At 37.1% G+C, this 24,049-nt stretch overlaps 2 protein-coding genes across 3 annotated transcripts; one reads left to right on the plus strand and one right to left on the minus strand.

The window, feature by feature from the left end:
* Window positions 1-4,791: 4,791 nt before the first annotated feature.
* LOC311067246 (leukocyte elastase inhibitor-like) lies at window positions 4,792-12,058 on the minus strand (the record flags this gene model as incomplete). The annotated part of the gene is made up of 7 exons (XM_084088978.1): window positions 4,792-7,087; window positions 7,201-7,368; window positions 7,469-7,611; window positions 7,829-7,946; window positions 8,033-8,173; window positions 8,353-8,424; window positions 11,891-12,058. The coding sequence occupies 7 exons, from the start codon at window positions 12,056-12,058 to the stop codon at window positions 6,683-6,685; spliced, it is 1,215 nt and encodes a 404-aa protein (XP_083945104.1). The 3' UTR covers window positions 4,792-6,682.
* A 2,527-nt stretch (window positions 12,059-14,585) lies between these two features.
* Window positions 14,586-22,535, plus strand: LOC311067247 (leukocyte elastase inhibitor-like). Of its 2 annotated transcripts, XM_084088979.1 has the most exons (8): window positions 14,586-14,694; window positions 16,748-16,924; window positions 20,440-20,511; window positions 20,686-20,826; window positions 20,913-21,030; window positions 21,247-21,389; window positions 21,491-21,658; window positions 21,771-22,535. In XM_084088979.1, exons 2-8 carry the CDS (start codon window positions 16,757-16,759, stop codon window positions 22,173-22,175), a joined length of 1,215 nt encoding a protein of 404 aa, XP_083945105.1. In that variant the 5' UTR covers window positions 14,586-14,694; window positions 16,748-16,756; the 3' UTR covers window positions 22,176-22,535. The 2 variants fall into 2 exon arrangements, with proteins under 2 accessions (XP_083945105.1, XP_083945106.1); XM_084088980.1 differs by lacking the exons at window positions 14,586-14,694; window positions 16,748-16,924 and adding an exon at window positions 16,934-17,080.
* Window positions 22,536-24,049: the final 1,514 nt, after the last annotated feature.

The following is a 24,049-nucleotide window of genomic DNA, read 5'->3' on the forward strand; positions in this document are numbered from 1 at the left end:
CGGGTGTGTTTCTGTCTTATTTGATCTATAATTAACCTTTTTGAGGTTTTCTCTTGCAAAATGTTTATTGCCTATCTAGACAGAAATCCACATTAGCACTTAGTAGCACTTCATTCTCTCTAGGATCGGGGAATCTAAGCTGAAAGCTCTGCCATCTTGTTGCTTTTTGTCATTTTTTTCTGCATCGGACTCATGCGAAATTACTAAATTAGTGATTATGTCTACACTTGAACAAATCTATTTCTTTCGTTCTCCATAAATGAATGAGAACATTTCATTTAATTGAAAGGAGGGTCCCACTTATTTATTTATTTAGTTGGAATTCAGTCAGCTTTACTGTTAATGTAATAAAATAATTAATGAACAAAACAAACAATATACAATTGTTTCTTAACTTGCCTGTGACGTATGCCGTGCCCAAATTATTATTTTGGACACACAAATGAAACCCGCCGCTCAATTAAATGAAATGTTCTCATTCATTTATGGAGAACGAAAGAAATAGATTTGTTCAAGTGTAGACATAATCACTAATTTAGTAATTTCGCATGAGTCCGATGCAGAAAAAAATGACAAAAAGCAACATGATGGCAGAGCTTTCAGCTTATAGATTCCCCGATCCTAGAGAGAATGAAGTGCTACTAAGTGCTAATGTGGATTTCTGTCTAGATAGGCAATAAACATTTTGCAAGAGAAAACCTCAAAAAGGTTAATTATAGATCAAATAAGACAGAAACACACCCGTTCACCGGTCATTTTCCTCAGCTGTAGGCAAAGGCAAGTTTCAAATCAGTGCTTCTCCTGGGAGACTAGCGCTAAATTAGCCTCTAGTTTAGCGCCATCTACTGTTTTAGAAGAGGAAGTTGCTCAACTGCATTTGTGAGAAAATCTGCCTGGACGCATTTGTGAGAAAATCTGCCTGGACGCATTTGTGAGAAAATCGAGCCGAGAGATCTCATAAAAAGCGAAGCGTCACACAATCATAACAGACAGATATGCATTTGTATGCACTAGATTTGGTATTTGTTCAAAGGTTACATGCAATTTGAAGGATGGTTTGTATATATTTGTGAAGTATTATCTTGGCTCCTTTATTTATATTTGTAAAACACAATACATATTTGTAACTCCACTGCATTTTCACTCAAACTGACCTTTGTGCTTGCACATTGCTTTCTGTTTGTTTGCGAGTCGAGTTTTCCTTTGCAAAGCGGATCGAGTTTGTTTGCGAGTGGAGTTTTCCTTTGCGAAGTAGATTGAGTTTGTTTGCAAAATGCTGGATTTGTTTGTTATAATTATGGCACATAATTCGCTCCATAAAATAGCGACTCCAGGCAGCGAAACGTGGATTTGCAGTTGTCATTTTGTGTCAGTATGTTGACTTTTGGGGTAAAATCATACCCTATTTATTGTATTGTTATATATTGTATCAACAAATCATCAATTAAATATTTTCCATCCTATAGCCTATTTTGCATAATTTTATGTTTTTAAATAAACACTGCAAACTATAAAAGATTTAGGGCTGGACGAAATGACGACATATATATTATTGATAAGTGATCACCCGGATTTAGACCTAGGCTACCTATATTGTCTTTATATAAAGCGTTCACAGGCAAATTTGCACACAGGCTAGTTTCTTTAGGTCGTGCCCCCGTTGACACTGTGGCTTTGCTGCCTCCTTTTGGTAGATGATTGAACTGATGGCTTGAACTTTGTGGAACAAATTCCATAGCAGAGGATCTAAGAGAGGATTTGTACTTTGACCTTTTCAGATATGAATTCATTCCATCAGAATGTGCACTGGAGCTTTGCACATCAGAACCTCTGTATTTAAGCACCGTAACCTTCGCTGTGTGAGCAGCAATCTGACTTTGCTATTCAAGCACCTCCTTCTTTTGTCTAATTTGTTCCTCCTGTACCTCCAGTTCATGCTTTTCTTTTAGGGTAGCTGCCCTAGCAAGAAGAGCGGCCCTTTCAGCCTCTGCTTTTAGAGGAGGTTGATGACTTTAAAGACCTGTGGCTGGAGCAGGAAGCTGATGTGCACCTTTTACCACTAACATTGGAAACACAGCCATTTATCATCAGTGATCACAGTCATGTGTGGCGCATCATTGTCAACTTCATCATTATCATCATCACCCTTGCATTGCTCCTTAATGTCAAGCAACCACTCTTTAATTCTTTTTATCATTTCTGTATTACTGTTCATTTCGATTTCAAACCATTTATTTTGTTTTGACATTTCCTCCTTTGTTAGCAAAGGTTCCAATGATTCATGGAATTCTGTTGTTTCCACACTCAATTTTAAAAAAGTATCATATATAATCTGTACCTCGGACACATTTGTTTTTTGAAAGCATCCCTTGCTCAACCTCCTTTCTTAGTTTATAAAGTTTTTATTTTTTATCCTGAGGTTCCTTTCCTTTTGATGTGATAATATTTTTTCTTCCAAAGCTTTAACCGTGAGTTTAACTGGTCTTTTACCAAGTTCATTCTCCGTTTCACTTTGATTGACAGGTGCATTCAAATCCACGTTACTCATTATGACAATGATTAGACAAGCTGCCGAAGGCTTTATTTTAGAATTGAAACAGGATTTATCTATATCCTGGGCCCAGTTTTTCAAAAGTAATCCAGTGGGATTTCAGATCACGGATTGGATCAAATCTTGGAAATGGGTTTTTCAAAAGCAAAAGAGGGATTCTGAACTAAGATCAGATCATGTAATCCGATCTTAAATTTGATCTGGATCAAACCTGCCCTTTGGGTTTTTCAGAACTTTGAACTCGGTTTGGGATCTGTTTGATCCAAAAAAACAGGATTATCCTGATCCCATCAGAAGGTTGGATTCAGTTGTGATTTTTCGAACCAAATAAAACCAGAGTTTTTTTTTTTTTAAGTGAATGATCACAAAATCAATGTTTACTGATGATATATACATTTCTTCATATTTGAAGCATATGAAGCATGTCACATGAGATATGGTAAAACAACAAAATCTACAATTTAACATTATAACAAAATAAGGAAAGTAAAATGTTTCTGTTTATTACAGTGTTTCTGTTTCTTAAAATTAAAATAAACAATGGTTATTTGTGGCCACCGGTATTTTGCCAACTGTTGTTCTTTGCTAAGCCAGTAGGCTACACTGTTGGGTCCAGTTAAGGCTCTAGTAAACAGGATTTGGTAATCCTGAAATTTGGTATTTGGATCACAGTGATCCAATCCAAGGTTCCTTTAAAAAACTGGCATAAAAGTAAAATGGATCAGGTGATCCTGGATAGCAAAACATGGGATTTCCAAATCCGGATCAATTTGATCCAGATTACATTTTTTTGAAAAACTGGGCCCTGATTGTGAGAAGTCCAGTCTCTTCCACACAGCTTATAACACTTCCAAAACAATTCTACCGTTATTCTCCAGCGTTGCTTTAGCCCACTTTCATTTCTCAGCATCCAATTTCTCCTATCCGCGTTCACTCATTGGAATCAGCTGGAGCGCTGTGCTTCTGCCCTCCCAACATCCGCATGATCCATCCATTGAAGCGTAGTTTTTCAACTTAAAGGGTTAGTTCACCCAAAAATGAAAATTCTGTCAGTAATTACTCACCCTCATGTTGTTCCAACTGCGTAAGACCTTCGTTCATCTTCGGAACATAAATTAAGATATTTTTGATGAAATCTGAGAGCTGGATCACTTCTCCATAGGCTGCTAGGTGACCGCAACTTGCTGGCCTAGAAAAGTTATTAAAGAGATCGTTAATATAGTCCAAGTGACTACAGTGGCTCAATCTTAAGTATATCAAGCGACGAGAATACTTTTTGTGCGCAAAAACAAACAAAAATAACGACTTTATTCCACTATTCATTTCCTTCTCTCTGGGCCTCGTAGTGTTTTTGCGCAGCGCGTCTGTGTTGCACGTCAACACGCATCACACACATGACCAGCGTCGGCCAATTGTGAGCCTACGTGGTGACGTGTAACACAGACGCGCTGTGCAAAAACACTACGTGAACCAACTAGAGGCCCAGAGAGAAGGAAATGAATAGTGGAATAAAGTCGTTATTTTTGTTTGTTTTTGCGCACAAAAAGTATTCTCGTCGCTTGATATACTTAAGATTGAGCCACTGTAGTCACTTGGACTATATTAACGATCTCTTTAATAACTTTTCTAGGCCAGCAAGTTTCGGTCACCTAGCAGCCTATGGAGGAGTGATCCAGCACTCAGATTTCATCAAAAATATCTTAATTTGTGTTCCGAAGATGAACGAAGGTCTTACGCGGTTGGAACAACATGAGGGTGAGTAATTACTGACAGAATTTTCATTTTTGGGTGAACTAACCCTTTAATGTAGTGGCGATCTTACCAAAAAAAACAAAAAAAAAAAACTTGAAGGAATTTGAAGTCGTCTCCAACGCGTAATGGTGCAAGAAATCAGGTCTGCCATGGCATTCGATTAACACTATTTTATGCAGAGTAGAATTACATACAAAGACTGCTGCTTGCATTGCTGATGTAAATTGAGCTCGTACGTATGCAAGCAACAGTAAACATGATGCTAAAAGCTGGACATGACAAAATCCATCACGAACATTCATGCATGCACGTTTGAAAAACTGTGTGGCCTCCCCAGATCGTAATTCCTCTGGCTGTTCACCTGTGACTTCCTCATGTAGCCTCCATAACCACTGTGATGCCCTGCCTATGCCCCCTGGTGTGCAGGTGGAAGAGCGTCACCCCCATGCAACTTACCAACAACAAAAAACATATAACACATATCAAAATTGGCTACAACAGCAGGTTTTATTGAAAAATTGTAAAGATTTATTTCATTTATGTTGAAAATACTGTTACAGTGAATGCATACACGCAGTGGCGCAAAAAGCCAATAATAACCGACTGCAGAACCGCAGAACCATACGTCATAGCAGTGTGAAGACGACAGCGCCAGCCTAACAGTCTGATGCCGGAAGTGGGCGGGGTAGCAGTCTGATGCCGGAAGTGGGCGGGGTAGCAGTCTGATGCCGGAAGTGGGCGGGGTAGCAGTCTGATGCCGGAAGTGTACGGAGTTCAGGTTAGACTTTGTTTAATTTGCACACTGAATATGGGTTGGAGCTTTTAATTTTGAACTCTCAAAGTGCACCACATTAATGAATTCAACATTAAAAAGCACAACATTTTCAGAGGTCAGAGGAACACTCAGCAGTGGATTCATCACTGTGAAGTAAGTTCAATTTTATTAATAAATGACAATTTTGTACTTATCTCATCTGTTAACTATCACTCATTCCTCACTCATTAGATGGCACATTTATTTATTTCTTAAATGGGGGGGGTTTGCATACCCCTCTGACACTGGGTAGTTGCGCCCCTGCATACACGTAATATGTAACCTCATAATTTTTTCTTTTAAACTGAGATTTGATTACATATACAGTAGTAGGGCTGGGTATTGACACAAATTTCACAATTCGATTCGATTTCGATTCACAAGCTTGCAATTCGATTCGATTTCACTTTTATTTATTTTTTATAATAATAAAGTTATAACATTTAAACAGTGATTATAAACATTTAAATGGTGGCTTAAACTTGCCAGATTTATTCAAACAAGCATTAAATACTGAAGAACATATATATATATATATATATATTGTATAATATGGTGCATATTTAGCATAATGCTCCTCTCTAGAGTTACTTTTTCAAGCTGACTAATGAGTTTATGGTCACTCGATATGGTTTTTCTGAGGTAAATGTGACATTACATGACATTGTTTACAAGCTGTTTTACTGACGTCTTTCCACGATTGAAAAACTTTCCATCGCCCAGTTGGAGAGAAACTGGAGAGTATGCTAAAAAACTGGAAAACTGGAGAGTATGCTCGGCAATCTACTGCTTTTCCTGCAGTTCCTGGATGTCAATGTTGAATTTACTGTCGAATTTGAACCACTGAATTTGTGGAAGCGAATTTGTGGAAGCGAATTTGCAAAGCGAAATAAAATGGACTTAAATTTGCCTGTTAAACAGTCTGAATATTTTGGAAATGAAATATGAAAGGTGAATATGGATTATTGAATTTTTAATAATGAAAATGTGTTTTGAATTGAAATATTCACGGCTTAAATATATTTAACCATGTTGAATTTCAGCCCATAAATATGCAAGCCCTGAAAATACAGTGCACTAAAATGCTAGCATGGTTAATGCAATGCCCTTTTTTTCAAGTAGTGCAGCAATTCAACAAGCTTTTTTGTTTCAAAAACATTTGGCATTATTTTACTTCCATAGGATTACCCTTTAATAAACTACTGGGTTTGGATCCTCAGCCTTTCTGAGCAGTTTGTAACATTTTTTTATTATTGATATACTATTATAGTTTTTGGTAATATTTTCAATTAGATTTCCCTTTTTTCTATTTTTTTTATGTCAGTTAATGTTTATATTATTTCAAGTAACATTTATGGTTTAGTTTTTGTACAACTTTATACTATTAATTTAATAAGTCTTTCTCCTGTAAATTGCAATAGGTATTGATCTGTTGGCACATATAAATGTTTCTTAAACCAAAATATAACAGGTTGATTTGTAATAGTTGTCTCGAGTCTCCTCTACTCATTTTAACCAGATTATCACCTAAACTAGCTGGAAGCGTCTCATGCAGCAGGACTCACTCATGGAGAGCAGAAGCGTCCATAAAACAAAATGCTCTTGGTTGGATTGTGTCGGATGAAGAAAAGGAAAGGATGGTCTGCGTTGAAGACCTGCGGGAAGGTATAACAACATGCTATCATGACGGCACCGGTGGCCGCAGCCGCTTCGGTTCCTTCCTCGTTGACTTCAACAAAGGCTTTATGGATCACCTTCGACACCACCAGGTCGTTGTTGGAGGACATGCCTGAAAGATTCACCTTCTGCATGTCGAAAACATCCTCCATTCCCATGCTGATCAGAAGACTCTTCATGTCGTAGGTTTCCTCCATCTTGAATCTGGGCAGAGACACTTCAACCTCTTGTTTACGCATGACTTCTGGTTTGGTCCATTCCATGAGCTTCTCGTAGGTCAGTGCCTTTTCAAGCTGGATAATGAGAGAGACATGTCAGATGAATAGTTGAAATAGTCAAAATAAAAAACTGCTCCACAAGTAAACATCTGACTGGTCACGGCTGGCTAATTAAGCATTCAAATCACCTTCTGAAGGCCAGTGGTGTCGTCTTCCATCTCGTTAGGAAGGATGATCAACATACTGAGATTATTCCCGACATACGGCAGCTCCAGAACCTGACTGTTGATCTCTGGGATGAAGGCCAGAGGAAAGTCCTCCTTTTGATACATCATCTTCACTGGTTTAGTTTGATTCTGCCAAACATTAATGGAAACACATTATAACCCCTCATATTTCATCATGACTGTTACAAATATTAGTAAAATAATATTAAAAAAGAGCATGAATTCTCACCTTGTTCAGCTTAAACTGCCCATCTCTGGTGGCTTCCTTTGGGAATTTGTCCTTCCAGTTTCCCTTGAAGTAGATGGCGTTCACCAAAACCAGTTTCGTCATCCCATCGATGGCTCCCTGTGGCATCAAGTCCTTGATCTTCTCTAAAATTCAAATGGACATTGTTCACTTTGAGCAGTGATTTGAACGGGTTGGTTTGATATTGTTACTGTAAAGCTCAACTCAAGAACCCATGAAGCCAAACATGGCCCTTGAAAAGACATTTTCGCTGAAACTAAAGTGCTTCAAAAAACATAAAACAACTTTTGTAAGAGTGTAGAATAAGTTTCAAATTGAGAATAAGTTTATGCTGGATTTCACCTAGTGTTTTTGTCTCCACCCATTGGTTGATGTTGACACGAGCAGCCTCTGATTGGTTCTTGAAGTCCACCTTCTCCAGTCCGGCTTCATAGTAGCTTTTTGCATCATTGAGGAACTTCTGTAATACAGCAAACCGATTGAGGTGGAAGTGATATTAGAGTTGAGAACATTTCCAGAACCTCCAGTGAATAAACCAAATCTTACCTCGACAAACTGGTAGGATTGCTCTCCATAGAGGCGGTTGGCAAGACTCAACACATACGGGACTCCTGGTTTGTTCAGATCACTCATGAACTTGCTGAAGCTGGAATGAATTTGGTCCTCAGGTTTTTCCTCTGGACATTTCTGTTTGCATCAACAATATCAGATTTAATCAGTTGAATCAGACAAACCCAAAGGATACATGCATCTCTACAGTAAATACAGCTGTTCATGCAACAGAACCTTGACAGAATGTTAGCTAAAGTTCTGAGAACGTTCCCTGTTAACTGGGTTAGTGTTTGATGTAAATATTCATACGAAACCTTGAGTTCAGCAGGAGTCTGAGGATTCTGGGTTTGCTCCATCATTGGTGGTTCATTGTTAAAGCCCAGGACCTACACAGCATTGTTATGGTAGAGTTAATAAAGATAACTTCAATATGTATTGTGGATGCACAACTCAAAAAACACTTAAAACAGTTTTTAATAAAAATAAAATAAAATACAGTACAAATAGTCGGACGAACAGTGGCACAGTGCTCATTCAGTAAATGCACAGCTAAAGGTGTTTTGAGTCTGGATTAGTATGCACTGTATTTAAAACACAGTAGGTGAAAAGTCCCCGGATGACCTACTACTACTTCCAAGGTTCTGAAGTGCGCATTCGATGGACACTTTACTATCCCATGAGGCCACGGGAGAGGATTTATGAATGGCAGTGAAGCGACGTAACTGACACTGATTGGTCACGTGACAGTAACAACATGGTGGATGTAGAACGTCTGGATTACATTCATAATACACATTCATACTTCATATAACACGCTTTTTAATGCCCGCAAAGTAAATTCAAATTCAAATGTATACATACTCAGACAGTATGTGATTCAGACACAGCTACAGATTAGATCTCGTTCAGGAAACAATTTCCCGTTAGTGAAAGCATCCAAAGACAAGAGGCAGAATCACCCTACAATCTATGATGTGGCCTTAGGGGACGGCACATAGTTTTTTTTCATCAGCTTAGTCTTTTCTCTGCTTGTGTATTACATGGTGGTTGTTCAGCCTGGATACATTCATTAGCTAAAAAAAATGTGAAATGTAAGTTCTTTTGTATTAAAGCATCAATAGCATACGAGGTCCAGTTACTTTTTAGTAGCCATTACTACCCATACTTTTTTACTTTACCTTGAGTGAAAGGTTTGAGTCCTTGAGTCTTTTTAAACATGAGTATCTGTACTTCTGCTTTAGTGAAGGATGTGTGCACTTTTGCCATCTATGTCTATATAGGCTATCTAAATATAATATCAACAATCAACATGATTAATTAACCTTGAGAGCTGTAATAGTAAAAAACGTGCTAAACGTTTACGATAGAGTCCCACATGTAATACTAAGCTATTTCATTAGCAAAGATGTTAGCCAATCACAGCTGTGGGCGTTTACACTGAAGTCTCACAGCAGACACGCCCCTTCAAACACAGTGTTCAAATCAGAGGCTAAAATCAGGGTAGGAAAAAGCACACAGGATTGAACTCAACACTTCCAAAAAATAATGTGGAAGCATGAAAATGGTATGTGTGATGAATGTGATGTTTTAAAAACAGTAGAGTATGTATTTTTTAAATGTAACAAATATGATGATCAACAACCAGTAAATCTCATGGTTTGAGGGATTCTCAGTCATATAGGGCTGTTTTAATCTTTTTAACCCTCTGATGGTCTTTATTTATGTCTACACTCGAGTTTTTTGGGGTCTCTAGAGACCCCAGACAATAACATTTAATTTTGTAACAAGATAATAGTTGTTTTTTTTAACAAATGTAATTTTATTCTGTTTGTTAATGTTTTTACTCAACATTTGTGCAGTTTTTGGAGAATTTATGATATTTTTTAAATTTCTATAAATAAATAAATAAATAAATAAATATTTAAATAGCCTTTTTACAAAAAAACAGCATTTGATGTAAAATTCACTTTATAAAAGACCCAGATTTCTAACTTTCATTCATGGGGATAACATGGATAATTTTAAATGGTTTAATGTAACATTTTTGCCCATTTTTTGGAAAATGCAGTTTTAAAATAAAAAATAATAATTTTAACCACTAGATGGCTATAGAGCTCCAGTATATGCTATTTGCTATTAGACTACCTGAAAGATATCTTTTCACAAGTTGGATTCAGTTGGATTCATATCTAAATATTATAAAATCACAATTATAACAAAAATAAAATATTTTTGTCAAAGTTTAGCATTTTTTTGTACCAAAAAACCCCCCAGTTTTTCAATAATGTTACATTATGATTAGAATCAAACCTGAACAAAATGTTACAAAGAGAAATGTTGGAGTCTTAAGATTTTATCATTTATTTCAATCATTTATTTTTAATCTAATTCTAGATTCTAGACACACACAATTGTGTGTGTGTGTGTGTGTGTGTCTGAGAGATAAAGAGAGAGAGAGTGTGTGAGTACACATTGTCGATGTGCCAGTCACCACACCACTTTATATTTGTAGTGGTTCTGCATTTTGGATGATTTTATTTGACAAATTATAGCCTTACAAATGTTCCTGTGTGTGTATGCGTGTGTGTGTGTGTGTGTGTTTTTACATTTTCAATGTGTCAGTGTCACCAATTTATTTTTGTGGTGGTACTGCATTTTGGATGATTTTATTTGACAAATTATAGCCTTACAAATGTTCCTGTGTGTGTGTGTGTGTGTGTGTGTGTGCGTGTGTGTGTGTGAGAGAGAGAGTGTGTGAGTACACATTGTCGGTGTCAGTGTCACCACTTTATATTTGTGTTGGTTCTGCATTTTGGATGATTTTATTTGACAAATTATAGCCTTACAAATGTGTGTGTGTGTGTGTGTGTGTGTGTGTGCACATTTTCAATGTGTCAGTGTCACCAATTTATTTTTGTGGTGGTACTGCATTTTGGATGATTTTATTTTACAAATGATAAGAGAACAGTTTTTATAGTCTCAAAAATGTATTCCTCTATATGTGTGTGTGTGTGTGTGTGTACACGCGTGTTGTGAGCAATATAATTTAGCATTGTGGATGTTTTTTGCATTGGTGGAAGTGTGCCACTTTATTTGTGCCATTTCTGTCGATGTGTTCTGCGTTGTTTCTGATTTTGATGATGAATTTTGTCTATTTTGATTGCGGGGTCTCCAGAGACCCCGAAGACCACGAGTGTCACAATTTTTGTCACGCTAACATAAAAACAGATATCATTCCAATTTATTTATTTTTTTGTAGATCTAGAAAGTGTTGAGAGCCGTAGAAGGTTTCATACCATTTGGACAAAGGGAACATTTTTTTTAATTTGAGCAAAAGTCATTTGGGGTCAAAAAGACCCCGTAAACCATCAGAGAAGAATACAGGATTAGAGTATAGGATATAATGTATGGGAATCGTGATGTTTCTGCCCATCCTGGAAGATGAGGGGAAAGAGTGGAATCTGGAGGAGCTGAACATACAGCGCTAGCAGAGGGTGAGCGGGGCATTAAACAAACAAAAAATACAGATTACAGATACCCATGTAAAATATACAGTATGTGGTAATAATACTCCTATTGAGTGAGCGGCCATTAACAAGAGGAAGAAGAAGAAGAAAAAGAAGGGTAGAAAAAATGCCTTTTATATACAAATGATGACAATTTTTTTTTAATGTAAAAATCCTATTAACATCATAAGTGCACCCCAGCAAACATTATAAAACAATAAAACAAAACAGTTCATGACCCCTTTAAAATCTGGAATGCATGCAAAGGCTTGCGTCACTTCCTGGTCCTTCTGTCTCAGTCTACTCTCTCGTCAACCTCTTTTAAAAGTATATTGTGTGAGATCACCTTAATCATCTGAGCCGCTGTGTTTCCTCTTGCACCGAGCGACACCATGGCCAGAGCCGAGGAGATGCTGACAGGAGAGTAGAACACATTTCCTGATGCGTTTCCTCCGCTGATCTCCTTGAACAGGTTGAGGGAGAACTGTGTGTTTGCTGCAGTCAAAGACTCCATTTTCACAAGCTAGAAAGTAAGAGAGAGAGAGAGAGAGAGATGATCAGCATAACAAAGTGAAAATCCCAAACAGAGCATTGCTCAGTTCAGTTGTCATTTCCGGTGTAAACAACATCACATGCTTGTCTAAGAAAAAATAAATCCATGCATTATCTTTCATATGACAGTACAGCACTACAACATCAGTTTTTGCATCTTTTCATCATTACACATACAGAAGTGTAATGTAAAAAATCTGTTCTATTCAAGCACTACCTAGAGTTTTTTTTAGCAGGAACGATGATGTTTCCCCAGAAGTGAAAGAATGATCTGGGGCACGTTCAAGTTCAAAACGGTGCGCAACGTTTTGCTACGGTTTCCGGGTTGAACGTCATGTTTCCTGGAAACGGCGTGCACCGGTGTGCAACGGGGTTTGAGATACGTTTTCTCTTGTTTGGTGGGTGTGTCAGAACTGCAGTCCAATCAGCAGCAACATGTATATAAAGCACGCGGTATTAAAGTGAACTCGCACAATGGGTTCAAGGAAAGTAATTTACAAATGTGTTCGATGCAGCTCGGTATACACAACAACTGAGGATATTAGAAGACATGTTTGTCGAAAGTTTTATTGTAAAAATATAGGATATCAACATAATGATGTAGTTGTTTATATTTTTAGCTTCATTGTAAGTGTATGACATTTGGTATAGAAATAAACAATGGTAGTGCTTTTCCTAAAAATGAGAAAGAAAATACAGGGTATTAAAACAGTATGAACTACAAATAAAGTGAGTATGTGAGGCTAAATAGATGTGTTTTAGTCTGAATTAGGTAAAATGTGCTTCCATTTCAGTTTCAGCAAGTGCAGTAACTGGGCGGCAAGTGCAGTAACTGTAACATTGGGCATATTTTGTAGTATTAAACACATATTTATACCGACTTCATCAGGCTCCGAAAATTCTTCACAAAGAACACAAAGAATGGCCTTCTCAGCTGCCATAGTTGTAACTCTTGCGTCATCAGAACAGTGTGTTCAACGCATCACCGTTTCTGTTTAAAAAACGTTGTGCAACGTTTTGTCGGGGCTGAACGCAGCCCCGCTGATATGTGTGTGACGTCACTGTCGGCCGGAGTGACTGCGGTTAAGCCCACTGAGTGGTAAAAGACTAAGTAGTAGCGCTGGTTTTCAGCGTGAATGCCGCGAAAAACACACACAACACATCTAAAATGGGAAAGAGCTTTGAGACTGACTGTAAAAATATATTTGACAAATAAATTTGACAAATAAATCTGAGATATATTTATACAGACTGTCGAAAGCTGCAGCAAAGAGAAGCAAATGAATCGCTGCAATTCACAGAAATAACGACTCCAGGCAGCGAAACGTGGATTTGCAGTTGTCATTTTGTGTCAGTATGTTGACTTTTGGGGTAAAATCATACCCTATATATTGTATTGTTATATATTGTAGCCTACTGACAAATCATCAATTAAATATTTACCATCTTATATTTTGCATAATCTGATGTTTTTAAATAAACACTGCAAACTATAAAAGTTTTAGGACTGGACGATATATGATCACCCGGATTTAGACCTACCCATATTGTCTTTATATAAATCAAATTTGCTTTTTGTATTTGTATGGCATACTATCCACTGGCACATGCAAATAATGTCAGTTGCTGTGCAGTCGCGTTTCCATTACCCTTCAAATTGGCAAATTGAAATTGCGAATTGGAAATACGCGCAATGGAAACACATCACTCCCGTTTATCGCAAAAAAGTTTTCACGCTCGCATGAGGGTTTTTTTCAGGCAATTCGAAAAAGGAATATTTCGCAAAACTGCAGTGGAAACAGTTTTTGCGCATTTACAGTCACCTGACTTAGAAGGCGTAGTGTTTGGACAGAATACGAGACAGAGTTCTTTATTAAATTCAACTGGATTCTAAACCTCATAGAGGTGCCACAATCAAGACCTCGGAGCAGAAATGAGTGAGAAACACCCAGAAACACCTCATATGTGCCGCTCACAGTAAGGGTCTTTCCTTGCCATTAGGGTCATTCTACCAGAAACGTACATTATCTGTCCTTGAACTGTTGCAGTGAATAAATAGTATTTCATCCAAAAATTTCTAAAACTGGCTCATAGTTGATTTCTGTGAGTTGTTCTGTAAAGGAATATGTCATTCATTAGGTTCTCAGATATTTTCTTCTTTATTAAAAACACTTTTGAAAATTACAAATCCTGTCCATGTCCTTGTCCTCAGCCAAATTGGAGCTACAGCTTTCATAGTTTTGTTATGCTAAAAACTGTTATTTAGAAGAAGAAAAAACTCCATCAATAACAAGTTTAAGCTGTTATCATTCACATCAACTGATCAAAAACATGAAATTATATATAAATTCTACAAAAAAAATATATTTTACAACTATCCCCATGTTTTGGTCAGTCCTGTCACGTTTACATAAAACTATATATAAAATGTGTGAAATACACCTTTAAGGGTATCACTCAGAGGAAGTGACATCATTTGACCCAGGTGAAGCTGACATTTTTTCAAGGCTGAATTCTGTCATTGAATTGTATGATTTTAAGCTTGTTTTTGTATGGTTTTTTTTAGGAAGACGAGCTAAAGGGTCAGGCCCTGTCACGGTAAAACATTCCAAAAAATAATGAAAATGTTTTAAATCCAAAACATGTCTAAAAAGGTTACTGAAATTCCTTGCTCGCATGTTAACAGTTTTTATGCTAGCATGCTAGCAGGCTGAGTAATGGCAGTTTAAAATGGCCAACCATCAGGCCCTGTCACATTACTGTGTGACACAGCCTTACAAATTAATGTTATTGTTCTTTTTTATTACATTTATTGCATATATTATGTATTTAACGCATGCAATAGTAAAATGAAGGCCCAGGTGCCTTGTGGCCAACTGTGGCCATGGAAGTGATTGGAACACCTGAATTCAATTATTTGGAGGGCTGTCCCAATACTTTTGGCAATATTATGTATGTCCTTGGCTGAATTTTACCATAGTCTAATATTACATTAACATTAAAATTATAATAATTTAAAAAAGAAATGCCAATCAAAACTTACGAACACAAAACATAACTTTTTCTGCATCATCAAAATCCATAAAGTCAGTCCTGTCACAGTACCATCAGTCCTGTCACACAGGAAATTATGACAAAAGTGTACTATTTGAGGAAATATTAATTAATTAATCTCTTTAACTGTGTAGATGAAGGTGGGGGTATATATCCACTACTATGTTTTTGTAAAAATCTCCTATGTAAAGGTAGTTATTTTACAACTATGTGCCTGGTGGGTATTCTGTGATTTTGTGTACTACAGTTGACTGAAAAGTTACTTATATTTCTTAAATGAATTATAAAACCATGTTAGATACAATCAGGGACATGTGATCAATAAAAAAATGCTATTTGTATCAAAGAAATTCATTAGGAAACCATTCTAACATATACAAATTTGTCTGTGACAGGGCGTATAAAAATGTATTTTATTCAATCATAAAAACATGCTGAGATGGCATGATATGTGTTCCTCATAGTTTAACATGTCCTCCATATGACTCAACGTTCAGATTTAAGAAAAATATATTTTTTCCCTCAAGATTTTTTATAAGTGGAAATGTACGTTTCTGGGAATGCTTGGATTAACACGTCTACGTTTCCTTCCATTAATAATAATAATGTCTATTGCGGTGGCTGTGATATATATAAACCTACCAACGTCTGTTGCCATGATTTTTGGAATGATTTATCGAGAGGAAAAAATGACGTTTTAGTCGCATAACATCGGTTAATAACATTTCGCAATAGTTTTTTTTAATCGATATTTAGAAAATATCGCAAAAGTTTTGCGCAAATCTGTAATGGAAACGCGCATGCCACTACCACTGGCACATGCCAATGAAGACTGGATGTGCCAATATGCATAGCCTAGTGACGTGCCATTGGCTTTCTGTGCAAAATACAAAAAGCAAAAATACAAAAAGCGAAAACAACTGCAAATCCACGTTTCGCTGTCTGGAGTCGTTATTTCTATGTATTGCAGCGAATTATTTGCTTCTCTTTGCTGTAGCTTTCTACAGTCTGTATAAATATATCTCAGATTTCTTTGTCAAATCTATTTGTACAGTCAATCTCAAAGCTCTTTCCCATTTTAGATGTGTTGTGTGTGTTTTTCGCGGCATTCACGCTGAAAACCAATGCTACTACTTAGTCTTTTGCCACTCAGTGGGCGTAACCGCAGTCACTCCGGCCGACAGTGACGTCACACACATATCCTCTCATGGTTGAGTAACCCGAGATGTTTGGGCTGGATTTGGTTTAGAGGATGGGCTCTTCAGGGCGAGATAACGTTTATAAGAATGAAACTTAGTGACTCAGCAGATCATTCTTTCACCTCTGACACACGGGGAAACATCATCGTTCCTGCTAAAAAAAACTCTAGGTAGTGCTTGAATAGAACAGATTACATTACACTTCTGTATAATGATGAAAAGATGCAAAAACTGCTGTTCTAATGCTGTACTGTCATATGAAAGATAATGCATGGATTTATGTTTTCAAGCATGTGATGTTGTTTACACAGGAAATGACAACTGAACTGAGCAATGCTCTGTTTGGGATTTTCACTTTGTTATGCTGATCATATCTCTCTCTCTCTCTTACTTTCTAGCTTGTGAAAATGGAGCCTTTGACTGCAGCAAACACACAGTTCTCCCTCAACCTGTTCAAGGAGATCAGCGGAGGAAACGCATCAGGAAATGTGTTCTTCTCTCCTGTCAGCATCTCCTCGGCTCTGGCCATGGTGTCGCTCGGTGCAAGAGGAAACACTGCAGATCAGATGATTAAGGTGATCTCAAAGACTCACACAAAAGTAAAAGTAGACTGAGACAGAGGAACCAGGAAGCAAGTTGACACAACGAGTGCATGCGTTCCAGATTTTAAAGGGGTCATGAACTGCATTGTTTCATTATTTTTTTTATGTTTCCTGGGGTGCACTTATGATGTTAGTATGATTTTTACACCAAAAATTGTCAAAATTTATAAATCCTACTGGATAGCCTACATGGGTGATGCATCTGTTTTTGTTTTGTTTTTTTGTATATGAAGATGTAATGCCCCGCCCACCCTCTGCTGGCGCTGTATGTTCAGCTCCTCCAGCTTCCAATCTTTCCCCTCATCTTTCAGGATAGGTAGAAGCATCATGATTCCCATACATTATATCCTATGCTGTAATCCTGTATTCTTTAAAAAAGGTTAAAACAGCCGAGATTTACTGGTCGTTGATCATCATATTTGTTACATTTAAAAAAAATAATACATACTCTACTGTTTCTAAAACATCACATTCATCACACATACCATTTTCATGCTTCCACATTATTTATTGGAAGTGTTGAGTTCAATCCTGTGCTTTTTCCTACCCTGATTTTAGCCTCTGATTTGAACGCTCTGTTTGAAGGGGCGTGTCTGCTGTGAGACTTCAGTGGAAACGCCCACAGCTGTGATTGGCTAACATCTTTGCTAATGAAATAGCTGAGTATTACATGTGGGACTCTATCGTAAACGTTTAGCACGTTTTTTACTATTACAGCTCTCAAGGTTAATTAATCGTGTTGTTTGTTGATATTATATTTAGATAGCCTATATAGCCAGAGATGGCAAAAGTGCACACATCCTTCACTTAAGCAGAAGTACAGATACTCATGTTTCAAGTAGCCATTATTATACCTGTTTTAGTGTTGCGCTGGTAAATGGACCTCACATCCAATTGATGCTTTAATACAAAAGAACTTAGCCTACATTTCAAATTTTGTTTGCTAATGAATGTATCCAGGCTGAACAACCACCATGTAATACACAAGCAGAGAAAAGACTAAGCTGATAAAAAAAAAAAAAAATTGCCGTCCCCTAAGGCCACATCATAGATTGTAGGGTGATTCTGCCTCTTGTCTTTGGATGCTTTAAAAATGACAAAATTAGGCGAGTTATACTGTAAATTTTATTTAAGTACAAACAGAAAGAAAATTTTGATGACCGCTTATTACTGGGGAAATTAACAGCAGAGAACAAATTTCCATAATAAAAAAGAAAAAGTATTTAAATCAGTACATGCTCAAATTGGCGACATGGACTATTCACTGGCCTAAACAATTTGTCCTAAAGACTGAATATTAATGTGTGTGCCATTAGCACCATCAACATGTGGCAACATCCCTGATACAAACACTGAGAAACAAAATTTTAGGGAAAAATCCTTAACCGCTCCTAAATCTGAACCCCTGCGAATCGCTTCAAAAACTGGGCATTAACTGTCAAACACAACCTTTAAGTGCTTTCTTAAATTCAACAGCGAATTCTTGAAAGCCAGCATTTTGTGCTTTTTAGGTTCGCACAATTTGTAGCGCATTCGCCAGGAATTCTTTTTAACGCAGACAATTACATAATCTCTCTCATATATGGCCATGCATGATCAGGAATGTCTCTATTCTCAGTCATGTCGACATCGCTAACTCCCTCTGTCTCATCCATAACGTTAATCATTCTTCTTGTTGTCTTCTGCCTTGCTCCGTGGGAGCTTATAGCCTACGTCTGTGGTGCGTGATAGTCAAGAAAATTATACACCAATGGGGGAGTCATGTTTTCTGTTGAAAAAGGCGAGCAATGACAAGAAATAGTATTGATCATGCCAGCAAATACAGATTAGAATTAAAGTAATGAGCCAGGTTTGAAAATATAAGTAGAAAGTACAGACATTTGTGTAAAAAAATGTGAGTAAAAGTAAAAAGTTGTCAGAAAAATAAATAGTGAAGTAAACTGATACCAGAAAAATTTACTTAAAGGAGAACTCCGGTCAATTTTAACATTGAGCTAATTTTTTTTGTAAATTTGGAGTGCTGTCAGTACAGAGAACAACGACAAAAATCGGTGTTGCCTACACCGTGTTATCCTCTTTTTAAAATTTGCACCCTGTTGACTTAAATGGGGCAAGTTTTAAACCTGCTTTTAGCCTCTTAACATCCTTGATGTGTCATTACAAGTGCACAGCCAATGTGAGTGATTCCTTATTCATAGGTTAGTTACCTATGATCACGCGCGTGAACTCGACAATCGACTACTGTGGACTTCGACCGAAAACAGGAAGTAAATACAGGTATGTGCGCTGGCTGAATTAACTTCATTTTTATTCATATCTTTCACATCTACTGCAGTCAGATTCACCGTGTTCACTCTGAAGGAATCACTCACATTGGCTGTGCACTTGTAATGACACATCAAGGATGTTAAGAGGCTAAAAGCAGGTTTAAAACTTGCCCCATTGAAGTCAACAGGGTGCAAATTTTAAAAAGAGGATAACACTGTGTAGGCAACACCGATTTTTGTCTTTGTTCTTTGTACTGAGAGCACTCCAAATTCACAAAAAAATGAGCTCAATGTTAAAATTGACCGGAGTTCTCCTTTAAGTAAAGTAACACAGTATTTGTACTTCATTACTTCCCATCTCTGTCTATAGCATTTACATTTTATATAAAAATGCTTTCACTAACGGGAAATTGTTTCCTGAACGAGATCTAATCTGTAGCTGCGTCTGAATCACATACTGTCTGAGTATGTATACATTTGAATTTGAATTTACTTTGCGGGCATTAAAAAGCGTGTTATATGAAGTATGAATGTGTATTATGAATGTAATCCGGACGTACATCCACCATGTTGTTACTGTCACGTGACCAACCAGCTTCAGTTGCGTCGCTTCACTGCCATTCATAAATCCTCTCCCGTCGCCTCATGGGATAGTAAAGTGTCCATCGAATGCGCACTTCAGAACCTTGGAAGTAGTAGTAGGTCATCCGGGGACTTTTCGCCAACTGTGTTTCAAATACAGTGCATACTAATCCAGACTCAAAACACTTCTGTTTAGCTGTGCATTTACTGAATGAGCACTGTGCCACTGTTCGTCCGACTATTTGTACTGTATTTTTTATTCAAAACTGTTTTAATTATTCTTATTTCTTTTGATTATTTAATTTTCTTCTATGTAAAGAAATTTGAATTACCATTGTGTATGAAATGTGCTATATAAATAAACTTGCCTTGCCTTGCTTTACTCTTTTGGCGTAGGGAAGTATTCGATTCTGGACACACCACATGTACTGTAAATTGAGTTCCAGGCATGGCGTAAACAGTAAAGTGCCAGCAATTAATCACTCTTTCCACTCATTTAATTATCAAAGGCCTGAGGGACAAAATCAACAAAGAATGTGTTTGACATCATCAGTTCTTCATTGTCTTTTCTAGCACATTTTAAACTATTCTAATGAGCATTTGAGAAGCATTTAACTCTACCATATCAATGCTGTGTAGGTCCTGGGCTTTAACAATGAACCACCAATGATGGAGCAAACCCAGAATCCTCAGACTCCTGCTGAACTCAAGGTTTCGTATGAATACATCAACACTAACCCAGTTAACAGGGAATGTTCTCAGAACTTTAGCTAACATTCTGTCCAGGTTCTGTTGCATGAACAGCTGTATTTACTGTAGAGATGCATGTATCCTTTGGGTTCGTCTGATTCAACTGATTAAATCTGATATTGTTGATGCAAACAGAAATGTCCAGAGGAAAAACCTGAGGACCAAATTCATTCCAGCTTCAGCAAGTTCATGAGTGATCTGAACAAACCAGGAGTCCCGTATGTGTTGAGTCTCGCCAACCGCCTCTACGGAGAGCAATCCTACCAGTTTGTTGAGGTAAGACTCGGTTTATTCACTGGAGGTTCTGGAAATGTTCTCAACTCTAATATCACTTCCACCTCAATCGGTTTGCTGTATTACAGAAATTCCTCAATGACGCAAAAAGCTACTATGAAGCCGGACTGGAGAAGGTGGATTTCAAGAACCAATCAGAGGCTGCTCGTGTCAACATCAACCAATGGGTGGAGACAAAAACACAAGGTGAAATCCAGCATAAACTTATTCTCAATTTGAAACTTATTCTACACTCTTACAAAAGTTGTTTTATGTTTTTGTAGAACTTTAGTTTCAGCAAAAATGTCTTTTCAAGGGCCATGTTTGGCTTCATGGGTTCTAGAGTTGAGCTTTATAGTAACAATATCAAACCAACCAGTTCAAATCACTGCTCAAAGTGAACAATGTCCATTTGTATTTTAGAGAAGATCAAGGACTTGGTGCCACATGGAGCCATCGATGGGATGACGAAACTGGTTTTGGTGAACGCCATCTACTTCAAGGGAAACTGGAAGGACAAATTCCCAAAGGAATCCACCAGAGATGGGCAGTTTAAGCTGAACAAGGTAAGAATTCATGCTCTTTTTTAAATATTATTTTAATAATATTTGTAACAGTCATGATGAAATATGAGGGGTTATAATGTGTTTCCATTAATGTTTGGCAGAATCAAACTAAACCAGTGAAGATGATGTATCAAAAGGCGAAGTTTCCTCTGGCCTTCATCCCAGAGATCAACAGTCAGGTTCTGGAGCTGCCGTATGTCGGGAATAATCTCAGTATGTTGATCATCCTTCCTAACGAGATGGAAGACGACACCACTGGCCTTCAGAAGGTGATTTGAATGCTTAATTAGCCAGCCGTGACCAGTCAGATGTTTACTTGTGGAGCAGTTTTCATTTTGACTATTTCAACTATTCATCTGACATGTCTCTCTCATTATCCAGCTTGAAAAGGCACTGACCTACGAGAAGCTCATGGAATGGACCAAACCAGAAGTCATGCGTAAACAAGAGGTTGAAGTGTCTCTGCCCAGATTCAAGATGGAGGAAACCTACGACATGAAGAGTCTTCTGATCAACATGGGAATGGAGGATGTTTTCGACATGCAGAAGGTGAATCTTTCAGGCATGTCCTCCAACAACGACCTGGTGGTGTCGAAGGTGATCCATAAAGCCTTTGTTGAAGTCAACGAGGAAGGAACCGAAGCGGCTGCGGCCACCGGCGTCGTCATAAGGTTAATGTGTTATATCAAACCGCAGGTCTTCAACGCAGACCATCCTTTCCTTTTCTTCATCAGACACAATCCAACCAAGAGCATTTTGTTTTATGGACGCTTCTGCTCTCCATGAGTGAGTCCTGCTGCATGAGAAGCTTCAGCTAGTTTAGGTGGTGATCTGGTTAAAATGAGTAGAGGAGACTCGAGACAACTTCTACCAATCAAAACAGTTTAAGAAAAATTGATATGTACCAACAGATCTTTTGCAATTTACAGGAGAAAGACTTATTTAATTAATAGTATAAATTTTACAAAAATTATTTGCTTCAAACAGAAATTAATCCTACAAGGTTAAGTGGGACCTGCATTACAATTATTTGAAATACATTAATTCCTAATCATTTTAGATCAGGGTTATTACCGTTAACTAAAACCATAAATGTTACTTGAAAAAAAAAACAAAAAAAAACAACAACATTTGGTTTAAGTTGAAGTACTCAAATAATTAAAAATGACTATGTACACAACAAAATTACGAAAACTTCAAAATGCAAACAAAATAGCCTATAATAAAAAGGAAATCTAATTGAAAATATTACCAAAAACTATAATAGTATATCAATGATAAATGTTACAAACTGCTCGGATACGCAAAGGCTGAGGATCCAAAGGTAGTAGTTTATTAAAGGGTAATCCAAAGTATCATTTGGCTACATATTATGTGTATGCATTCACTGTAACAGTATATTCAACATAAATGAAATAAATATTTACAGTTCTTCAATAAAACCTGATTTTGAGTCATTTTTTACTGTAAACCGCTGTGATAAATTAACTGTGGTCAAACTCTGGTGCCAATGAAGCTCAAAGAAAACTGGTTTCTGAAAAGAGTGTTGAGGGTGAAAACACGGAAAGAGAGGAAATGAATCTACCATTTTATATATATATATATATATATATATATATATATATATATTTTTTTTTTTAATAATAATAATAATAATAATAAAAAATGTATTGACTAAAATAATATATTTTTACCATTAAGAGAATTCTGTTTCATAATACTGTATAAAAGTTGCTAATAAAAGTAAAAAAAATAAAAGTGTGACAACTAGCCCCAGTGTCCTCTACACCGTGGTTCCAGAAGGTCATTTAAAATGTCTTACTTAAGTCACTGCATAGATTAAAAAAAAAAAAAAAAAAACAAAACATTTATGTCTGAGAACCACAAATGCGTCTTTATTTTTTGATTTGTTTAGTTGAATAAGCGTCACTCACTCAGGATCCCACAATTTACCCATTCGTTCCAGCCTGTGTCCACTTTTATGTCAGTGTGTCGCGATGATGCACAGCAACTGACATTATTGGCATGTGCCAGTGGATAGTGGCACATCATGCCAATAATGTCAGTGACACATGCCACTATCCACTTGCACATGCCAAAAATGTCAGTTGCTGTGCATCATCGCGACACACTGACACTGACATGAGTCATGACACCTGACTGACACCGAGTTGCGGAACATGTCTCCGTATGTTGTGACACCTCCAGTAGTGACAATCCAACCGTCTTGACTTTGCATTGCGAGAAGCTGGCTGCATCCTTCAAGGATGATCCTTGTCATTTATGACTTATAACAAATAACAAAACAATGTCTAAAAGATGCTATGTGACAAGGTGTACAACAAACAAGCTAAAAAACCCAGAAATAAGTTTTTTTAAACTGTCGACCCCAAAAAACGAGCGTTTAAAGACATAAAAGTGGACACAGGCTGGAACGAATGGGTAAATTGTGGGATCCTGAGTGACGCTTATTCAACTTCAAATAAAAGCGTTTATACTTTTCATTTAAAACAAAAAAATAAAGATGCATTTGTGGTTCTCAGACATTAGTTTTTTTTGTTTGTTTTTTATCTATGCAGTGACTTTTTAAGTAAGACATTTTAAATGACCTTCTGGAACCACGTGTAGGGGACACTGGGGCTAGTTGTCACTTTTTTTTT

Source organism: Abramis brama, assembly GCF_963993115.1.
Source record: "Abramis brama genome assembly, chromosome: 17".
NCBI lineage: Eukaryota > Metazoa > Chordata > Actinopteri > Cypriniformes > Leuciscidae > Abramis > Abramis brama.

Coding starts and splice junctions, on each gene's coding strand:
- LOC311067247 (XM_084088979.1), top strand. CDS start 16,757: ATGGAGCCTTTGACTGCAGCAAACACACAGTTCTCCCTCAACCTGTTC. Junction 21,390..21,490: donor GGCAGTTTAAGCTGAACAAG/GTAAGAATTCAT, acceptor AATGTTTGGCAG/AATCAAACTAAACCAGTGAA. Junction 21,659..21,770: donor ACACCACTGGCCTTCAGAAG/GTGATTTGAATG, acceptor CTCATTATCCAG/CTTGAAAAGGCACTGACCTA.